The sequence below is a fragment of the Mugil cephalus genome, chromosome 1 (assembly GCF_022458985.1).
Source record: "Mugil cephalus isolate CIBA_MC_2020 chromosome 1, CIBA_Mcephalus_1.1, whole genome shotgun sequence".
Classification (NCBI taxonomy): Eukaryota; Metazoa; Chordata; class Actinopteri; order Mugiliformes; family Mugilidae; genus Mugil; species Mugil cephalus.
Genome location: NC_061770.1, coordinates 8,820,186 through 8,838,066, shown reverse-complemented (window position 1 = coordinate 8,838,066; position 17,881 = coordinate 8,820,186). Strand labels below are relative to the sequence as shown.

At 44.3% G+C, this 17,881-nt stretch overlaps 1 protein-coding gene across 1 annotated transcript; it reads left to right on the top strand.

The window, feature by feature from the left end:
* The first annotated feature begins 76 nt into the window (after positions 1–76).
* Positions 77–17,279, top strand: cacna1fa (calcium channel, voltage-dependent, L type, alpha 1F subunit a). Its single transcript, XM_047575946.1, has 47 exons — positions 77–454; positions 1,179–1,368; positions 1,541–1,646; positions 3,130–3,269; positions 3,352–3,497; positions 3,827–3,979; positions 4,072–4,268; positions 4,356–4,459; positions 4,575–4,717; positions 4,804–4,872; positions 4,951–5,014; positions 5,110–5,136; positions 5,257–5,417; positions 5,513–5,738; positions 5,830–6,037; positions 6,167–6,287; positions 6,399–6,471; positions 6,553–6,616; positions 6,715–6,772; positions 6,869–6,965; positions 7,065–7,194; positions 7,294–7,353; positions 7,467–7,573; positions 7,761–7,848; positions 7,986–8,093; positions 8,180–8,232; positions 8,327–8,473; positions 8,836–9,037; positions 9,144–9,302; positions 9,392–9,502; positions 9,592–9,675; positions 10,237–10,257; positions 10,414–10,545; positions 10,629–10,694; positions 10,811–10,902; positions 11,107–11,266; positions 12,370–12,497; positions 12,606–12,702; positions 12,786–12,888; positions 12,999–13,100; positions 13,283–13,407; positions 13,793–14,139; positions 14,240–14,386; positions 14,523–14,911; positions 15,527–15,639; positions 15,727–16,059; positions 16,476–17,279. Exons 1-47 carry the CDS (start codon positions 436–438, stop codon positions 16,680–16,682), a joined length of 6,177 nt encoding a protein of 2,058 aa, XP_047431902.1. The 5' UTR covers positions 77–435; the 3' UTR covers positions 16,683–17,279.
* The last annotated feature ends 602 nt before the right edge of the window (positions 17,280–17,881 follow it).

Here is a 17,881-nt window from a genome sequence, read left to right as displayed (position 1 = left end):
GAAAGATTTCCTCTGTCATCCTTTTAAACGGCTCAACTACTTTAATCCTGACGGCTGACCACCGCTTATTTGGGCACGAGTTTGCGTTAATATTCCTCGCCGCTGTGTGCCTGCGTTGATAAGAAGAAATTACACGTTGCAATTAGTCGCGGCGAGAACTTACCAAAACAAACAAACAGAAAAAAAAAGCGGCTTTAATTGGATTTCTGGGCTCCAAGCGCTCGGTGAGCCGGAATGGCCCGTAGCCTCTCAGCTGCACCGGAGCTCTGCATGTGGATATGAGATGACAGGCTGCACATGGTTCTTTCTTTTAACCTCTGGAAAGTTCGCGATTTGGAGGCCAAATTCGCATCTGTGATCCATTACGCATCACAGATCCGGTGTGGAGTTGATGGTGCGTTTTTTGGAGTGATTTCGTGGCGTTAAACTGCGGGGATGGACGCAGCAAAGAAAGGTAATGTCTCCGTGCTCCTGTTTTCAGTAGACTAGAAAGAAAGTGCAGAAATATTAACGAAATGAATGGACTGCAAAGCTGCCCAGAATAGAAATCAAGGAAACGTGCAGGCGGAGCGTTACAGTGAGAAATACTAGAAAATGCGCATCTGGCATTGTATTCAAGGCTTTCTTTCTAGGACACACCGTTTTAAGGTCTATATGCCCATATTTCTTTGGCTATTCCTGTGTGGTTTGTTCATGGATGAGTTGATAAAAGAACCCGCAGGCTTATTCCTTGTGCAGGGCTTTGGCAACAGGTGTTCATGGGCCTACTTGGGGATAGTGCTGGGCTAAGTGCCGCACCGTTCCCAATAAAGAAGTAGGTCACATCTGGTCTTATAATATGAGGCCTTCAGGACAGAATACCTGTCTGCTGCTGCAGCCACGTGTCAGATCCTCCTCTCAATGCGTTAGATAATAAAATGAGTCGAAGAAATACAATATTATGCTGGTATTATGTATGATACATATGATGAAAAAGTTGTATTCTAACTGGAGCTGGGCAAAAAATGTAATTTCATTTTGATTTAAGTAACGCACACTTGAAAAAATGTTTTTTAATCAAACAGAGTAAAACAATTTAACCCATCGCTCTTGTAATGCTTGTACCTTAAATTTAATGTTAATGATGTTTGACAGTGGAGAACATCACTCTAATTGTTTCATCTTTTGTCTTTGGGCAGATGCCCCCCCTGGGGGCGATGCGGGCAAGTCAGACACCCTGGGGTCAACTGGCTCCGCCAGAAAAAGAGGTGGGGGGGCCAAGAAGGCAATGCAGGCAAACAAGTCTGCCCTCAGGGCCCCCCGAGCTCTTTGCTGCCTCACTCTAAGCAACCCCATCCGCATGGCAGCACTGGCCCTGGTGGAGTGGAAATATCCTTGTTTGCAGTGTTTGCTGTGGGACACGTCATGTGTTTATACAAGTTGTCGTGCATCTGATGCTAATGCCTGATGTGTGGGTGGAATATGGTGGAATGCCTGTATTGTTTAGACTGTTGTGCGATGCATTCATGGTGTCTGTTGCAGCCTTAACTGCAGTCTTCAGGCCCTTTGATATTTTCATTCTTCTTGCCATTTTTGCCAACTGCGTGGCCATGGGCGTCACCAAGCCGTACCCAGACGATGATTCCAACGCTACCAATCACAAACTGGTGAGTTACCAGTGGAAAGATGAACTGCTGCTTCATCTAAGGCGCCACTTCACATTTTTGAAGTTACAGAAACAACACACAGTTTTCCCAACTTGGCTTTATAATACACAATGTGGTAAACCTTTATTTTAAAACTTAATTAATCAAAGTTGCCATAAAGACAAAATCACACAGCAAACGGGAAGATGCAATAGACAAATAATAAGCTCCCATACTGAGTTCAACACAAAGGAGTTAAAAACAAGCACAAGTTTAGTTGCTTCACTTAAATCCACCACTACATCAACAATGTGCTGCCTGTAAGGTGTTTTTTCCACATTATGATCCACAAGAACAGTGAATATTTTAGCTATCCAACCTCTGAAGGAAAGCTCAACCTTTGAGGTTATAACAAACATGAAGTATCTTTTGTTTCTTAGTCTCACTGGCAAAATCATTCTTAATGTTGATCCCTGACATCCCTGACATTTGCCTGATTATTAAAAAAAATGTAATAAATGTCAGTTTTAATAGTTTGTCACAATGAGAGAAACATTTCATGTTTTTTTAATAAAAAAAACAGGATAGCAAATTATTTTGCTAAATGCAGGAACAAACAGTGTAGTGCAGGTACGTGGAGGTGCTCTGGTGGGTGATAATGGCATTAGAGGGAAAAAGTTGAGGTCTAACCTCGGCTAGGTGACCCTGTCAAGGATCATGACTTACTTTAACGCCAACCATCTGTTCCTCCTCTCTCGTTCCGTCTCTCAGTCTGGTCACTTTTTGTTGGCAAATTAAAAATTGTGTGGCGGTCAAACTAAAAACCAGCTATATTCAGAATATGAGTCAATGTGACGAACGACAGCTGAAAATAATTCTAAAATGTGCAGAAGTCACGTTGTTCTGTTGGTTAAAGCGTGGTTTGAAACGATCTGCACACAGTATGCAGAAATTACAAGTGATAAAATATTTTACTTTGACCTAAAGTGTGTGTGGTTAAAAAAGTTAACATGCAAAACACACACACTAATCAGGATAGATGTTCGCGGATCTCTTTATCGGATTTCACAGACGACCTAAGCTGGTAGTTTAAGATATTCTCCCCCGAGGGGACCTTAAATCTGTTAGCATGATTATTTTTTTGGATCAGACGTTGCTCCTCATTTGTTCCTCATTTTGTTAATGCCACACATTAAACCACACATTTCCAGGATTGTTGTGTCAGTGTGAGGTAAAGTCCTACTGAGCGTGATTAGAAGCATTAAGCTGAAGGTTGCTGGAATGAGATCCGGTGGCAAACCTAAGCAGGCAGTGGGTCAAGAGGTTAGAAGGCCAGTGCTGTCAGCTCTTAACGATTGCACACTTGACTTATTGTGACGTATGATGAATCATTTTTAAATGTCAGCATTACACTGGAACAATAACTTGACATTTTCCAAAGTATTTTGTTTTATATTTTTTCCTTAAATACGCCCCCACTGACATTTTTTGTTTTTGCTTTCAGGAACAAGTCGAGTATGTCTTTCTCGTCATCTTCACCATCGAGACCTTCACTAAAATCCTTGCCTACGGCTTAGTCATGCACCCCAGCGCCTACATACGCAGCGGATGGAACTTGCTTGATTTTGTCATCGTCATCGTCGGGTATTTGAGCGCTTCGCCCAGTCACTATTTGCCCATCTAAGAAGAATTTGAGTGCTACAGCTGTTTTGTGACTGTGCTGCAGGTTGTTCAGTGTGATAGCGGAGGCCATGACGGATCACAAGCCGGGAGAGGCTCATCACGCTGCAGGAAAACCTGGAGGCCTGGATGTCAAAGCGCTCAGAGCGTTCAGGGTGTTGCGACCGCTTCGACTCGTGTCAGGAGTGCCAAGTGCGTTTATTATTTATTACAGGGGCCCCAAACTGATGGATAGATTGAGTAGGGACCCCCCCCCCCCCCACCTACTATATGTGTTCTATATAAAATTCGACCTAGTGCTATTTATAAATATACATTATTATTATCATTTTGCATTCAGTATTAAGGTATTCAAATACAAACATGTGCAACAGTAGGGTGGCTGTGCTAGAAAATTGTGGGGGAAAAATTTTAAAAAGTATCTCCACGGACCCCCTGTTGAAGGCCTATAATTTATTACAGTTTGTGTTTTTGCATGTGCGCTTCATCCCACATTGAACCGTGCGTGTTTGCCTCGTCAGGTTTACAAATTGTGTTGAACTCCATCATGAAGGCCATGGTCCCCCTCCTCCACATCGGTATGCTGGTCATGTTTGTCATCATCATCTACGCCATCATCGGCTTGGAGCTTTTCATCGGCAGGATGCACAAGACGTGCTACTTCGCCAGCACAGGTCCCCGCTCGCAGCTGATCTCACGCTCACTCTCATCTCTCTTTAGTGGATGTTTTTGTCTGACGGCCTACCGCCTGCTTTCTCTGCTCCAGGTCTCATGGTGGAGGACGACCCGTCGCCTTGCGCGTTTGCCGGGAACGGCCGCTTCTGTCTCAGCAATGGGACTGAGTGCAGGGGCAAGTGGGAGGGCCCCAACGGTGGTATCACAAACTTTGACAACATTTTCTTTGCCATGCTGACGGTCTTCCAGTGCATCACCATGGAGGGCTGGACAGATGTACTCTACTGGGTAAAGGAACCTTCCACACATTTCACTCTATTTCCTTGTTTTCGTTCGCTGAGTTGCACCTTATCTGTTCTCACCGCCTCTCTGCAGATGAATGACGCCATTGGCTTCGAGATTCCGTGGATCTACTTTGTATCCCTGGTCATCTTTGGGTCATTTTTCATCATCAATCTTGTATTGGGTGTGTTGAGCGGGTGGGTAGTCGCTGAACTCTTTAGATTTATTATATTATACGAAACCAACAGGCTTTTCCAAACAGTGTGTGTCCTGTGTGCCCTTCATGAAGTCTGCATGTACTTGTGTGCGCAGAGAGTTCTCCAAGGAAAGAGAGAAGGCCGTGGCGCGTGGGGAGCTGCAGAAGGCGCAGGAGAGCAAACAGATGGAGGAGGACATGATCGGCTACATGGACTGGCTCATAGAGGCCGAAGATGTGGACGAAGAAGGGAACAAACGTTAGTCAAATACATATTCCACATTCCAACGTGAGCCATTTGTAGCCTTGCATTAATACACAACGTGTTTCCGTGTGTCTGTGAAGGAGCTGCGATTGCGAAGAAAAAGATGATGAAGAAGTTCGGCTGGTACAAACGCAGTGAGGATGGCGGAGGTACGACGGACGTCACCGCCTCTTATCATACATCGATTTTATTTGATGCGAACTAACACATGTACATGTATTGAACAGAGTCGGACTCTGATGACGATATCGCATACCTCGACGACGACAATGGCTGCTGTGCGTCTCTCATGTAAGACAACAGCAAAGTGTCACCTATGTTACCCTGCAGGAGGAAATCATGCCTTGACATTAATGTCTCTCTCCATTATTTTCTTTCTTTCTTAGGGCAAAGATGATGGCCAATAGCTTCTGGTGAGCTTTTCAATACAACATACTGGATAGAAAACATTTTATTTGTTGTCTCTGAGGCTGGGATTTTTATCCACTGCCAAATCCGTTTCATTTACGAAACTGTTTCTGCTCCGTTCTCAGTGACCAGTTATGTCAGCTGAACCACACTTTAAGGAAGAACTGTCGTGTTGCGGTCAAGACCACCAACTTCTACTGGTTGGTGCTCCTGTTGGTGTTTCTCAACACTGTGGCCAGCGCCTCTGAACATTACGGGCAGCCAAAGTGGCTCACAGAAATGCAAGGTAATAATTAATTTATTTAGCCAACTGTTTTGGTTTGATTCAAGAAGAATCAGTTGAGGAAAATTAAAACACTCCACGTCTCCTCTGTCCCTCAGAGCGAGCCAATAAGGTCCTGCTGCTGCTGTTCACCCTGGAGATGTTGATGAAGATGTACGCCTTTGGCCTGCAGATCTATTTCATAGCGCTCTTCAACCGCTTCGATTGTTTCGTGGTGTGCGGCGGCATTCTTGAGACGCTCCTCGTAGAGATGGAGGTCATCCCGCCGATCGGCATCTCCGTGCTGCGCTGCATCCGGCTGCTCAGGATATTTAAAATGACGCGGTAATTAGAACCAGAGCTCTGGAAAAAGACGCTACACGAGAACAACTCATTCCCTGAAGTCTGTTCATGCTCTCTCTCTCATTATTTGTAGGCACTGGGCTGCCCTTTCTGATCTGGTCAATTCACTGCTCAACTCCATGAAAGCTATCTGCTCCCTTCTGCTGCTGCTCTTCCTCTTCCTCATCATCTTCGCCTTGCTGGGTATGCAGCTGTTTGGAGGCAAATTCAACTTCGATGAAACTCAGATGAAGAGAAGTACCTTTGACTCATTCCCTCAGGCTCTGCTCACGTGCTTCCAGGTGATTTACATCTTCAGAGTCTCTCTGTGGTCCTCTCTGCTTGTAGTAATCATGCTGTAGATTGTGTATATTATGGTATGGACTACAACTCTCTCCTTCTGTCTCTCATTGGATGATCGTGCGTTGCAGATCCTAACCGGAGAGGACTGGAACGCTGTGATGTACGACGGCATTATGGCATACGGAGGGCCAATCTTCCCTAACATGGTGGTGTGCATTTACTTCGTCATCCTCTTTGTCTGTGGTAACTGTATCCTTTTTAGTCAAGTGATCGACACGTCACTGGCTACTTCTGATCCCAATGCAGCCTCATTTCAAACCAAATCTATTCAAATTTGAATCCTTGATGTGTGGTGATCAGACATCCTGCTTAACGTCTTCTTGGCTATCGCCGTGGACAACTTGGCTGGAGGCGGCGGGAAGAAAGAAGTCGAGTAGGTTCCCGCGTTTACATCGATCTAGCAAATACATGCAGAAAAGTTACTTTAGGCTAAACAGTAGTGTTGTTTATTCAGAGAGAAGAAGGAAGAGGAAGAAGAGTGGGACGAGGATGAAGAGAAAGAGGATGAAGACGCAGGGGTGAACGATCTTTAAATGCTTTCTTGCACCATAATGAATGTTTCAAATAAATAATACAACGTGACAATGAGGACTTGATCTTTTGCCCCCGAGTGTAGAACGACGAGGATGATTGGCAGGAGAACGAGGAGCTCAGAGCCATCGAGGGACTGGAGGGTGAGTGTGATGGGCATCCCTCCCTGCAGGAGAAGCATTAGCCTCGCTCATTAGCCACTGATTAAAACTGTCTTTCTCGTTTGCTTTTTATTTTAGGAGTCGCTCCCTTGAAGCCGGAGTTCTCGGGGCCCAAAGAAAAGATCGTGCCCATCCCAGATGGAAGCTCCTTCTTCATTCTTGGGAAGAAAAACTGGTAATTTAAGATGACGCGCGTCCCACATCAACCCAAGAAGTTCCACCAGTGATATGCTGTAACACGCATTCCCCTCCCTTTCTTTCATTCATCCTTCAGTTTGCGAGTCGCCTGCCACAACCTCATCCATCACCCCTACTTCACCAACTTCATCCTCATCTTCATCATCCTCAGCAGTATATCACTGGCTGCTGAGGATCCAATTAAATCCCACTCGTTCAGGAATATTGTAAGCGTCACCTGCATCTCCTGCTGTAAACAGGCTGTCATATCCTATTCAAGCTCACCAACATCTGAACAAAACTGATCTTATTTCTGTCACCCTCAGGTGCTGGGATATGCCGATTATGTTTTCACTTCAGTTTTCACTGTGGAGATCGTACTAAAGGTAACAGCTACAGCAGAGAAGAGGCCGGAGTGGATGAAATGATATGAAGTCCCAGTTCAGAAGCCCAACGAACAGAAACCAGTTTCTAGCTTCACTTTCTCGTTCTTGTCTAGATGACAGTCTACGGAGCTTTCCTGCACTCGGGCTCTTTCTGTAGAAACGCCTTCAACCTCCTGGACCTGCTGGTGGTCAGCGTGTCACTCACATCTTTCTTCCTGCAGTGAGTAGACACAAACCGCTCGAAGCTTAGTCAGCAGTCGTCACCATTTCTGCACCAGTCTGTGGAAGCGGTGGAGTGTAGAGTTTAGAGAACTTGAAACTCTTTTAAACTCAATCTTTCTAAGTTTTTTTTATAGTCCATTAGCTCAGAGTTGTGTTTTCTAAATCGTCTGCCCGGCTGATTACAGCTCAAGTGCGATCTCTGTGGTGAAGATTCTCCGAGTGCTTCGAGTGCTCAGGCCTCTTCGAGCCATTAACAGAGCCAAAGGACTAAAGGTAAACAGCCGTGCTCTTTATCTCGTCACTTTCCTTCTTCCCCTCTTTATTAATTTACTTTTAAGTTGCTGTTCATTCAGGGTTTAGAGAGCGTTGTTTGTTATTTAAACACTTGTTGTCGGTTTTGTGGTTCACAGAATGTGGTGCAATGCGTGTTTGTGGCGATCCGCACCATCGGCAACATCTTGATTGTCACGACGCTCCTTCAGTTCATGTTTGCTTGTATTGGAGTTCAGCTTTTTAAGGTGCGCAATCACATTTTCAGCCTCGTGATTTCTGTGTCTTTGTTGTCGTTGTCGGCGTTATGACCTCTCTGTGTTTGATATCACAGGGACGGTTTTACAGCTGCACTGATGAAGCCAAACACACTCCAGATGAGTGCAAGTAAGTTTTGCTTCCTGCCTACGACATGAAGACAACGTATTGTGACAAGGGCTGTTTGTTTCCTAAAAGTCTGTCTTTATTATTTTAATTTTAGGGGAACATTTGTGGTCTATAAAGACGGAGATATGAACCACCCCATGGTCAGAGAGCGCATTTGGCAAAACAGCGATTTCAACTTCGACAATGTGCTGATGGGCATGTTGGCTTTATTCACCGTGTCAACGTTTGAAGGCTGGCCACAGTGAGTATGCTTTTGATGCACTTATTATTTGATTTTGTCATCAAACCTCATGAAAAGAAAGCAAAGAATGTGCATCTTCTCCCTAGTTTCTGACATCATCATCATCAAGGGGTCAAGGGGTGTCTTCAAGGGGCACACATTCACATCTAGTTCATAGATTAAACGGAGGTGAATACTGCACGGGACTATTTTCATGTGTGCATTAATACACATTTGTTCTGATTACATAAGAGATACAGACTGTCTTTTAATACTTTTTGTTCCCGCCTTAAAAATATTCGTCATTTCAGCAGCCGTTCTTTAAACGTTACGTTCTTTAAATCAATGTTTGACCAGGAATTTGTGTTTGTTTCCGTACAAAGGCTTCTGTACCGCGCCGTGGATGCCAACGCCATAAACCGAGGTCCTATTTACAACTACCGAGTGGAAATCTCCATCTTTTTCATCATCTACATAATCATCATCGCCTTCTTCATGATGAACATCTTCGTGGGTTTTGTCATCATCACGTTTCGGGAGCAAGGAGAGGCCGAGTTCAAAAACTGTGAACTCAACAAAAATCAAGTAATTTAGATCCATCCCTTTAGTTTAGGTTTCAGTTGAATTACCGGTCATGCTCGTGAGTGTGCTTGTTTTAACATGTTTGCCCTCTTCTTTTTGCCCCACGCAGCGTCAGTGCGTGTATTACGCGCTGAAAGCTCAACCTATTAAGATTTACATTCCCAAAAACCCGTCGCAGCTCAAATTCTGGAGAATTATCAACTCCAGCCAGTTTGAGTACATCATGTTTGTGCTGATTCTGGGGAACACCCTCACTCTGGCCGTACAGGTACAGTTTCACACAGATCGACGTTAAAAAGTACAGAAGTATTAAACCTGCGTCTGAGGAGGGATGTGACATAAGATTTCGTGTTTCAGCATTACGAGCAGTCAAAGCTATTCACCTCCATCATGGACATCCTCAACATGATCTTCACTGTGGTTTTCACCATAGAGATGATTATCAAGTTACTGGCTCTGCGGGTTCATGTAAGGATTCACTCTCTTATCTTTGAGAATAGCTTCCTCCACAGCTTCCACCCTTGTTGACTAACGGTTTGCTCATTTCACCTGTGCAGCACTATTTCATCGATCCGTGGAACTCGTTTGACGCCCTCATCGTCGTTGGCAGCGTGTTGGACATTGCAGTCTCTGAGTTCAGTGTAAGTTTGCTAAAACGTTTATTTCCACAAATCTGAAAATGGAGTTCACAGTTTCCTTCACTGCTTTGAAAAATATATAGAAATATATATATATTTTTAAATCAAATCAAACTAATGTAATAAAAATCCACTGTCACTGGTACATGCTTTATTAAAGACGTCATAAGGGCCTGGAGTGACACTCCAAAATGTCGCACTACTATTGAGACAAAGTGGATATTAAAGCTGTGATTTTATGTTGTGAAGTTAATATCTGAAGCAGCTTCTCAGCTACAGCTGATTAAGCAACTGTAACCCTAAAGTGGCAATTATGAATAATTTAAATGAACTAACTGTCACTTAAGTCACAATCTACGGTCATCAAGTGGTGATTGGCCCACGGAGCTAATGTTGCAGAGAGTCACAATTTGTTTGGAGCATCTCGGCTATGTAGCGCGCAAAGTATTTCAGTCTTAAGTTGACGAGTATTTCGTTTTAAGAATTAAACCATTTGTGCTTGTTGGCTTTTTCGTTTTCTTTTCTCCTGCATGCCGCTGCTGATTGATTGAAATACTGATGCAGGGAGGAGGCGGCCACGGTGAGGTGAGGACCCAACACCGTCACTGAAAACAGTGACAGTGCTTTATTCTCTTTTATTTTATTCTCCCCCTGTCTAATGGCACGCAGTCTGTTGTCTGTGCTTGATATGTGACAAAGTTCTTTGCTGACCCGTTTGTGTGGACGCGGTTTTCTCTCCAGGGCAGTGGGAAAGAGAGCGGTAAAGTGTCCATCACGTTCTTCCGTTTATTCCGAGTGCTGAGGTTGGTTAAATTGCTCAGCAAAGGAGAGGGCATTCGAACTCTTCTCTGGACTTTTGTGAAGTCCCTCCAGGTCAGCGCAGCATAGAGCACTGAAAACAATAATAACAGTTACACTACACTGCATGTTCTCATGAATGTTTCCCATCCACTCAGGCCTTGCCTTATGTCGGCCTCCTCATCGCCATGATCTTTTTCATCTACGCCGTCATTGGTATGCAGGTGAGTCTTGTTCAAGTGGAGGGTTTTAATTAGAGCGAATCATTTCACGAACTATAATTAACTGCTGATTAATTAATGCCTCTCATCAAGTGCGACGCTGTCTGATTTCCGTTTAGACGTTTGGGAAGGTGGCTGTTGATGACGACACGCACATCAACAGAAACTGCAACTTCCAGACTTTCTTCATGGCCGTTCTGGTACTTTTCAGGTGAGACATTTAAGCCAGAAAGAGACGCATGCAGCTAGTTCACGTGTACAACTATTTCTTCAGATGTTAGTCGTGACGCTTTTATTGTGCTGCATTTAAAAACAGAGCGAAAATTTCCTCCTCAAACGAATGCTTCTCCTTTCTGGACTACATCCATGCGTCGAGGGTAGATGAAAATCCTTCTCTGTCTCCATCTTCCTGCAGGTGTGCCACAGGAGAGCAGTGGCAGGAGATCATGCTGGCAGCTCTCCCTGGCAGACGCTGTGACCCGGAGGCCGACACTGAGCCCGGTGAAGAGTTCAACTGTGGAAGCAACTTGTCCTACATCTACTTCATCAGCTTCTTCATGCTCTGCGCTTACCTGGTGAGTGGGGATTAAAGCTGATTTTTTTTTTTTTTTTTTGTCATTTCACTCTCAGTTCATGTGTAGCAAGACAGTCTCTTGACTTGAAATTAAGTTTGGGTATAATTAATTCAAACTGTTTTACACACTATCGGCTCAAGTGCAAACAAAGTCAGATGAGAGTGGGGAGATGGTATTACCACGGCAGCGTAGTCGCAGTTTAAAAGCTTAGCCTGTCTTCTCCAATTCCCATCTCTCCAGAGAACTCCCGGCCGTGGATTTTGATAATCCAGGCTGCAGACTCAAATCACAAAATCCAGATTTAGAAAGGGTGCAAACATTTTGGTAACATTTCTATGACTGCTGTGCTATTTTAAATGTGTTAGATGAAGGCTAACACGAGAGAACATTGTATATTATGAAGAATGGGAACAGATTACAGATTATCTGTTTAAAGTCATTAACAGTGCTATATAATAATATGTCATTCAGTGGAAATATGAAAAGATACAGATATACAGATGTGTACAGTGTTCCATCTTTAGTATTTCTCTTCCTGTGCATTAAATATTACACATCTAATACAATCCATATATTTTAATTAAAAGATCCATTTAATCTGATTGTTAGTTTGCCACATTCTGCTCCGCCATGACAGATTTACAACGACAGTGTCCAGGTTCATGTTCAGAGCCGATCCTCGTGGGTGTCCTGAATTCCTTCTATGGTTTCCTCTCTTGTGGACAGCTGACATCCATCAGTCTGTGTGTGGTCTGCGACCTTTAGCAGAAAGTCGCTGAGACCACCCCCAGCACCTGAAATAGACCAGGGCCGCTCTGCCCTGCTGAGTTTTGCTGCGTTCACGGAATTGAATGGACCGACATGCATTTAATTACTCTAAACCTCATTAACTGATGTCTGGATGCAAACAGCTACTTAGTCATGCAAAATATTGTTGGCTCCTTCCTTGTACACATGTAACTACTTTTATTCACTTTTATGAATTTGTTTTCAAGCGCCTGTGACACAGTATTTTCAGATTCTCAGTTTTTTTTTTTAATCTAAATACTCACTTTTTTTTTATTTAATTTCACAGTGACTTCTCCTTTGTCCTCCTTTCTCAGATCATCAACTTGTTCATTGCCGTCATCATGGACAACTTTGAATATCTGACGCGAGACTGGACCGTGCTCGGTACTCACCACCTGGACGAGTTCAAGAGAGTTTGGTCCGACTACGATCCAGAGGCCACGTAGGACCCGTCTTTCTTTCGTTCTCTCCTGCTGTTGTGGTTTCCTGCTGTCTTTCCCTCTCCCTGCAACCGTCACTCCTCACTCCTGCGTTTGTCTGCCTCCTCCAGCGGTCGTATAAAACACATTGACGTAGTCACCATGCTGCGCAGGATTCAGCCGCCTCTTGGCTTCGGAAAACTATGTCCTCATCGTGTAGCTTGCAAGGTAAGAAAACACACATTCAGTGCTACAGACATACCAGTGGCTTGATAGCTCTGACTCCCTCTGCCTCATCTTTGAACTCCCAGAGACTGGTCGCTATGAATGTCCCACTGCACCCTGATGGGACAGTCACCTTCAACGCTACTCTGTTTGCTCTCGTGCGAACCTCACTCAAGATCAAGACTGAAGGTTGGGCCTCCCGCATATGCGCACACACATCCCCTTTATACTTTGAACTTGAGTTACCTCACGCTCCGGTGTTAGGGTGCAGTTTTCATCTAATAATGTGTCCCTCTCAGGCCCCATCGATCAGCAGAATGAAGAGCTGAAGGTGATCATTAAGAAGCTCTGGAAGCGCACCAAGCCGAAACTCATTGATGAGGTCATTCCTCCCCCTAGAGGTAAATCACAAAACTGCACAATCTTCTGCTAATGATGAAGTGGTAAAGAGCCCCTGAACAGCCCAAATATTAAATAAATCTTCTGCTTATCAACATGTAGTGGGTGCCAGAAGCAAAAGGTTCTGATATAAATCTCATCATCCGGGAGCAACGTTTGACTGCTCGGTTTTTCATTTTCTCAGGAGACGAGGTGACTTGTGGCAAGTTTTACGCCAGCTTCTTGATTCAAGACTATTTCAAAAAGTTCCGGAAGAGAAAAGAAAGAGAGAGGAAATCCAAAAAGAAGGACAAGGCGGCTTCTCTGCAGGTACATATATATATACAGTATATGTGTATTCTTTGATGCCATTTTTCCAGAAACACAGTTTAATTCAATAAATACTAACATGACACATAATCTTTGCACTATGTCAAAAAAGCCAGAATGTTTTGTTTAACAACAGGTAACAATTCACTTCCTGCTTCACTTCCTGCTTTACTTCCTGCTACCATTGTCAGTGTATGTGCACTTGAGGGTTTGTGTTATCACTCACATTGAGGCATGATTAGCTTCCAAATTACTGGTGAAACCAAAACCAAGATTCTCCGTTAAACTGCCCTTAAAGGTTTAACTTCCTAGCACACTGGCTATGTGCTAGGTAATTAATTACTAAACACACTTTCTGTCAGTGTATATATTTGTGTCTTCCTAGCAAGGGCTGCGGACGCTCCAGGACCTGGCTCCAGAGATGCGTCTGGCGATGGCCTGTGACCTGGAAGAAGAGGAGGCGGCGGACGGAGAGATGACAGGCGACGAGATATTTGACAGTGAGGCCGGAACGTCTGCGACCAACACTCGAGCCAGCACGCCAATGCCAACTCTGGACATGCTGGTAGAGCAGACGGCCGTGTTCGTCGAACCCGAGCCCAAGGTCGCCAACGGGGGGGTGGTCACCGAGCAGGTGACGGGTTTGCAGGATCACCAATGGCCGGGATCGGAGCTGGCAGGTGTCAGCGTTGTGAGAGAGCAGCCAGTGAAGTCCGAACCCCTGCCCACCAGGTCACACCGCCTTATGAGTCAATTCCACCGGTGGCGCTGTGATCTTTGAAAGTGATGTTGTAATGACTCCTGACTTTTCTTTTCTCTCCCCAACAAACAGGGTGGACTCCATCAGTGACCTGCCACCTCCTTCTCCTCTTCCTCCTCCTCCTCCCCCTGAGGTACCGAGTGGAGGGCAGGTCGCAGCTGAGGAGCATGTGGCTTATGGCAGCGAAGTAGATGTTGCAAGTCTAGCATCAATGGACAGGTGGGAACTATGTTTGCAGTATGTGTGTGATAAATGATTAATTAGTGAAATCATTGTGAATTAGCTTAAAAGAGCAGAAACAAGGAAGGAATAAAATCAATACTTCTAAATATCTCTGTCTCTTCCATTTTTGTAGGTATGTGTATCCAGAAGCTGTGTCTCCCGTCCCAACCGAGACAGGCTACAATGTCCAGAGTTTGGAAACGGCGGGCAGCATCGGGGAAATACCTTACGATGGCCACAATGCCAACGGCTTTGTCGGCAACGGTTACGGTGACGCCAACATGAATGGAAGCAGCGTCGCTCCAAGTCCTACTCCCTACGCAACCGACGGATACAATGGAAACGGATACGCCGGCTACAATGAGAACGGCAGCATCATCAGCAACAACGGCAACGGAAGTGCGATGAACGGCTTCAATGAGAATGGCAGCATCGTCAGCGGTTACAATGAGAACGGCTACAACGAAAGTCAGAGCAACGGTTCACACTTCAGGAGGCGGCTACTTCCCAGCATACCGAAAGGTCAGAGACTTACATCTTATCTGATTTTGCTCCACCTCCTTTTAAACTTTGAAGAGGAAGATTAACATTAGTGGATTATCTGCAGTATTTTTTTAGTTTTGTTTTGATAAATCGATAAATTAATCAAAAGAAAATTAGTTTTCAGAAACACTTCATTCTTAGAGTTAGTTTTTAAGGAAAAATGCCAAATATTTTATTCGTGAGAATGTGCTGCTTTTCCTTGTTTTACGTTATAAAATCATCTAGTAGGTTTTCTTTTGGACTTGGATTATATCACTTAGATCTAACACACTTTTTAATGTTTATGGACCAAATGATTGATCAGTATGTATTAGAGTCTTTTTATTTATTTATTTATTTGTGATAGTTGCGGTGTGTGTATTTGAATTTGTAAGATACTTAACAAGCCACTTAACTCTCACAAACACACACACACACACACACACACACACACACACACACACACACACACTCCCCACAGGGATTAATGTATTGTTGTACTCAGGCCTCCTAGTGTGTTAATCCATCTATGCAAAGTTGTAATTGTCCACACGCAGGTTCTCAGTCATGCACCCGAGGCCCATTTTTCTAACATCAACCTTCTTGTTGTTCCAGGTCATAAGCCGGCCTTTAACTTCCAGTGTCTGAGGCCACAGAGCAGTGTGGACAACCTCCCCATCCCAGGAAACTACAACGGGAACACGTCTCCATCCAGATCCCGTCTACAGGTAAAGCAAGGACGCGTGCAGAAACCAGCCAGCGCTCCCACCGCGTTTTCCCTTCACTCACCCTTCACTTCTTCTCTCCTCTCTCAGGCCCAGCACAGCCTGGACTCCCGGCCCAGCAGCGTGTCCTCCATGTCCTCTGCCTCCTGGGTGAACACAACAGCAGCTGGCACCACTCCTGTTCCAGGAATAATTGCCCCCACAGGGCGGAGGGGCAAACTCATCTACACGCCTATGATCCTGGTGGACGAAGCCACCGGTGCCAGTCAGCCGCTGTGGAGCGACGGCTCCGCCAGCCTCCCAGCAGGAAGACGTCCAGGCTGGTACCCCGGTCAGACCAAGACCTTCACCAGCGTGAGGATGCCACCTCCCACCCACCAGGGCTTCATTAACAAGGGCAGCGCGGACAGCCTGGTCGAGTCGGTGAGTATTCAGTGATTTTTGTGAATGAGAGGCCTCCAATGTGGAGTGTTCTGAATCATCATCCTCTGTCAGTCAGGTTTTGTGAATTTGTGATAAATACATTAACATACAGTATTAATAGGAAGACAAAAATATTCCACAAGTGTCTAAATATTAGCAGGAAAAAGATTTTAAGGATTTTCTTTGGCTGATTGTGGACTACTATGATGTTCTTAAAGGTATTTGTAATATTTTAAACCCATTTGTTCTCTTGAGAGGAGAAATAAAGAAATTAAATTGCTACTGTTATCAGAGGACTTTTCAATTTGACTGAGTGACTCTTTCAGCTGATAAAATTCTCTGTGCATTTGACATGACAATCAGCAAGACTTGCAATCTGATTTGTCATACCGCTTTTTCTTCTTCCCAAACAACAGATCTTGATCTCTGAGGGTCTCGGCATGTACGCCAGGGACCCAAAGTTTGTGAGCTTTGCCAAGCGGGAGATAGCCGAGGCCTGTCACATGAGCCTGGATGAAATGGAGAACGCCGCCGCCGACCTGATAGCACGCGGAGCCAGTCAGTCGATTTCTCGCTTCGAGGAGGAACTGGCCGACGAGATGAACTGTGTGATTTCTTACTGAGAACTGTGTGTGAGAAGAGGAAAAATGTGTAAAAGTTGTAATATGAAAAAAAGAGAACAGGGACATGTGTGTTTATATGTGTTATGAGGGTGAAAAAAAGCAATATTTTTTGGGGTTTTTTTGTTGAGCACAGTATGTCTCTGTTTGTAAATGCCAAAACGCACACACTGACGTTAAGAGCTCATGTCAGTGTGTGGCAGGACTCAACAAGGTTTCCCTCTGAACTGATGAACATGTTGACTTTACGTAGGAGTCCGCTGAATACAACAGCAAACTGTGGCTCTTAGCATTATTATATTGAAAGAGCTTCTTTTGTTTTGCATCGTACTCTCATTTTGTACTCACTTGAATTGTTGTGACTTTATACATTTGTGTGTCCAGTTGCAATTAACTGTAAAATAAGAATATATTGAACCAATACATGTAGATCTATGAATCCTCTTTACTTTTACACGGGTCCTGAGACCCAGAGTGTCCAACAGCTATTTTAGAGACACAACCCTTGTTGAATATCTTCTAAGGTGCAAACTTATTGTAATAATATGGCAGTTCTATGGCTAACCAATGTACATAAATAAAATGTTGTGTTTTCTCAAATGTTTTTTATTTTTATTTGTTAGTTGTTATTCTTTCGCAGTAACAGCGTATCTTTCTAAACACTGGACTGAAAGGATTTTTTTGTGAAAGAAAAGAACGGATGTGGAACCACTGTGAAATATGAAAGGTGAATTATGTAATCAGTCATTAATGGAGTAGCACAGATGGGCAGCATCTGGGTATCACTTCCCCCTTTAAAGAAAAGCGGAACAGTAAGCAGTCCGTTGTTAAATTCTGCGTTTGGTAACTCTACTGGTTATCAGAAAACACATCCTCGAAACTTAATTTAGACCTACCAGATTGTGTTATTTTAATTTGGAAAGTGTCTTGGCTTTACATTCATCTTTGTGTTTTTGTAAAGTCACCATGCATCACAGAGCAGCGAGGGCATCTTGTGCATCTGCTTTGTTTCTCGGAGATGGGGAGATGCGGCCGAGCCACCATACGCTGCACTGTTCATTATATTCTGCAGACATGCTAATGAACTCCCAATGAACTTCCCCCAACTTCTTTACGTGCAGGAAAATATTTCGTCTGTTTAAAGGGAACACGTATCTGTAGAGGGTACACGTCACGTCGTGTTCCTGTCAGGTGATCGTGGT

Coding starts and splice junctions, on each gene's coding strand:
- cacna1fa (XM_047575946.1), top strand. Junction 4,873..4,950: donor ACGCAGTGAGGATGGCGGAG/GTACGACGGACG, acceptor TGTATTGAACAG/AGTCGGACTCTGATGACGAT. Junction 13,101..13,282: donor GGTCATTCCTCCCCCTAGAG/GTAAATCACAAA, acceptor TCATTTTCTCAG/GAGACGAGGTGACTTGTGGC.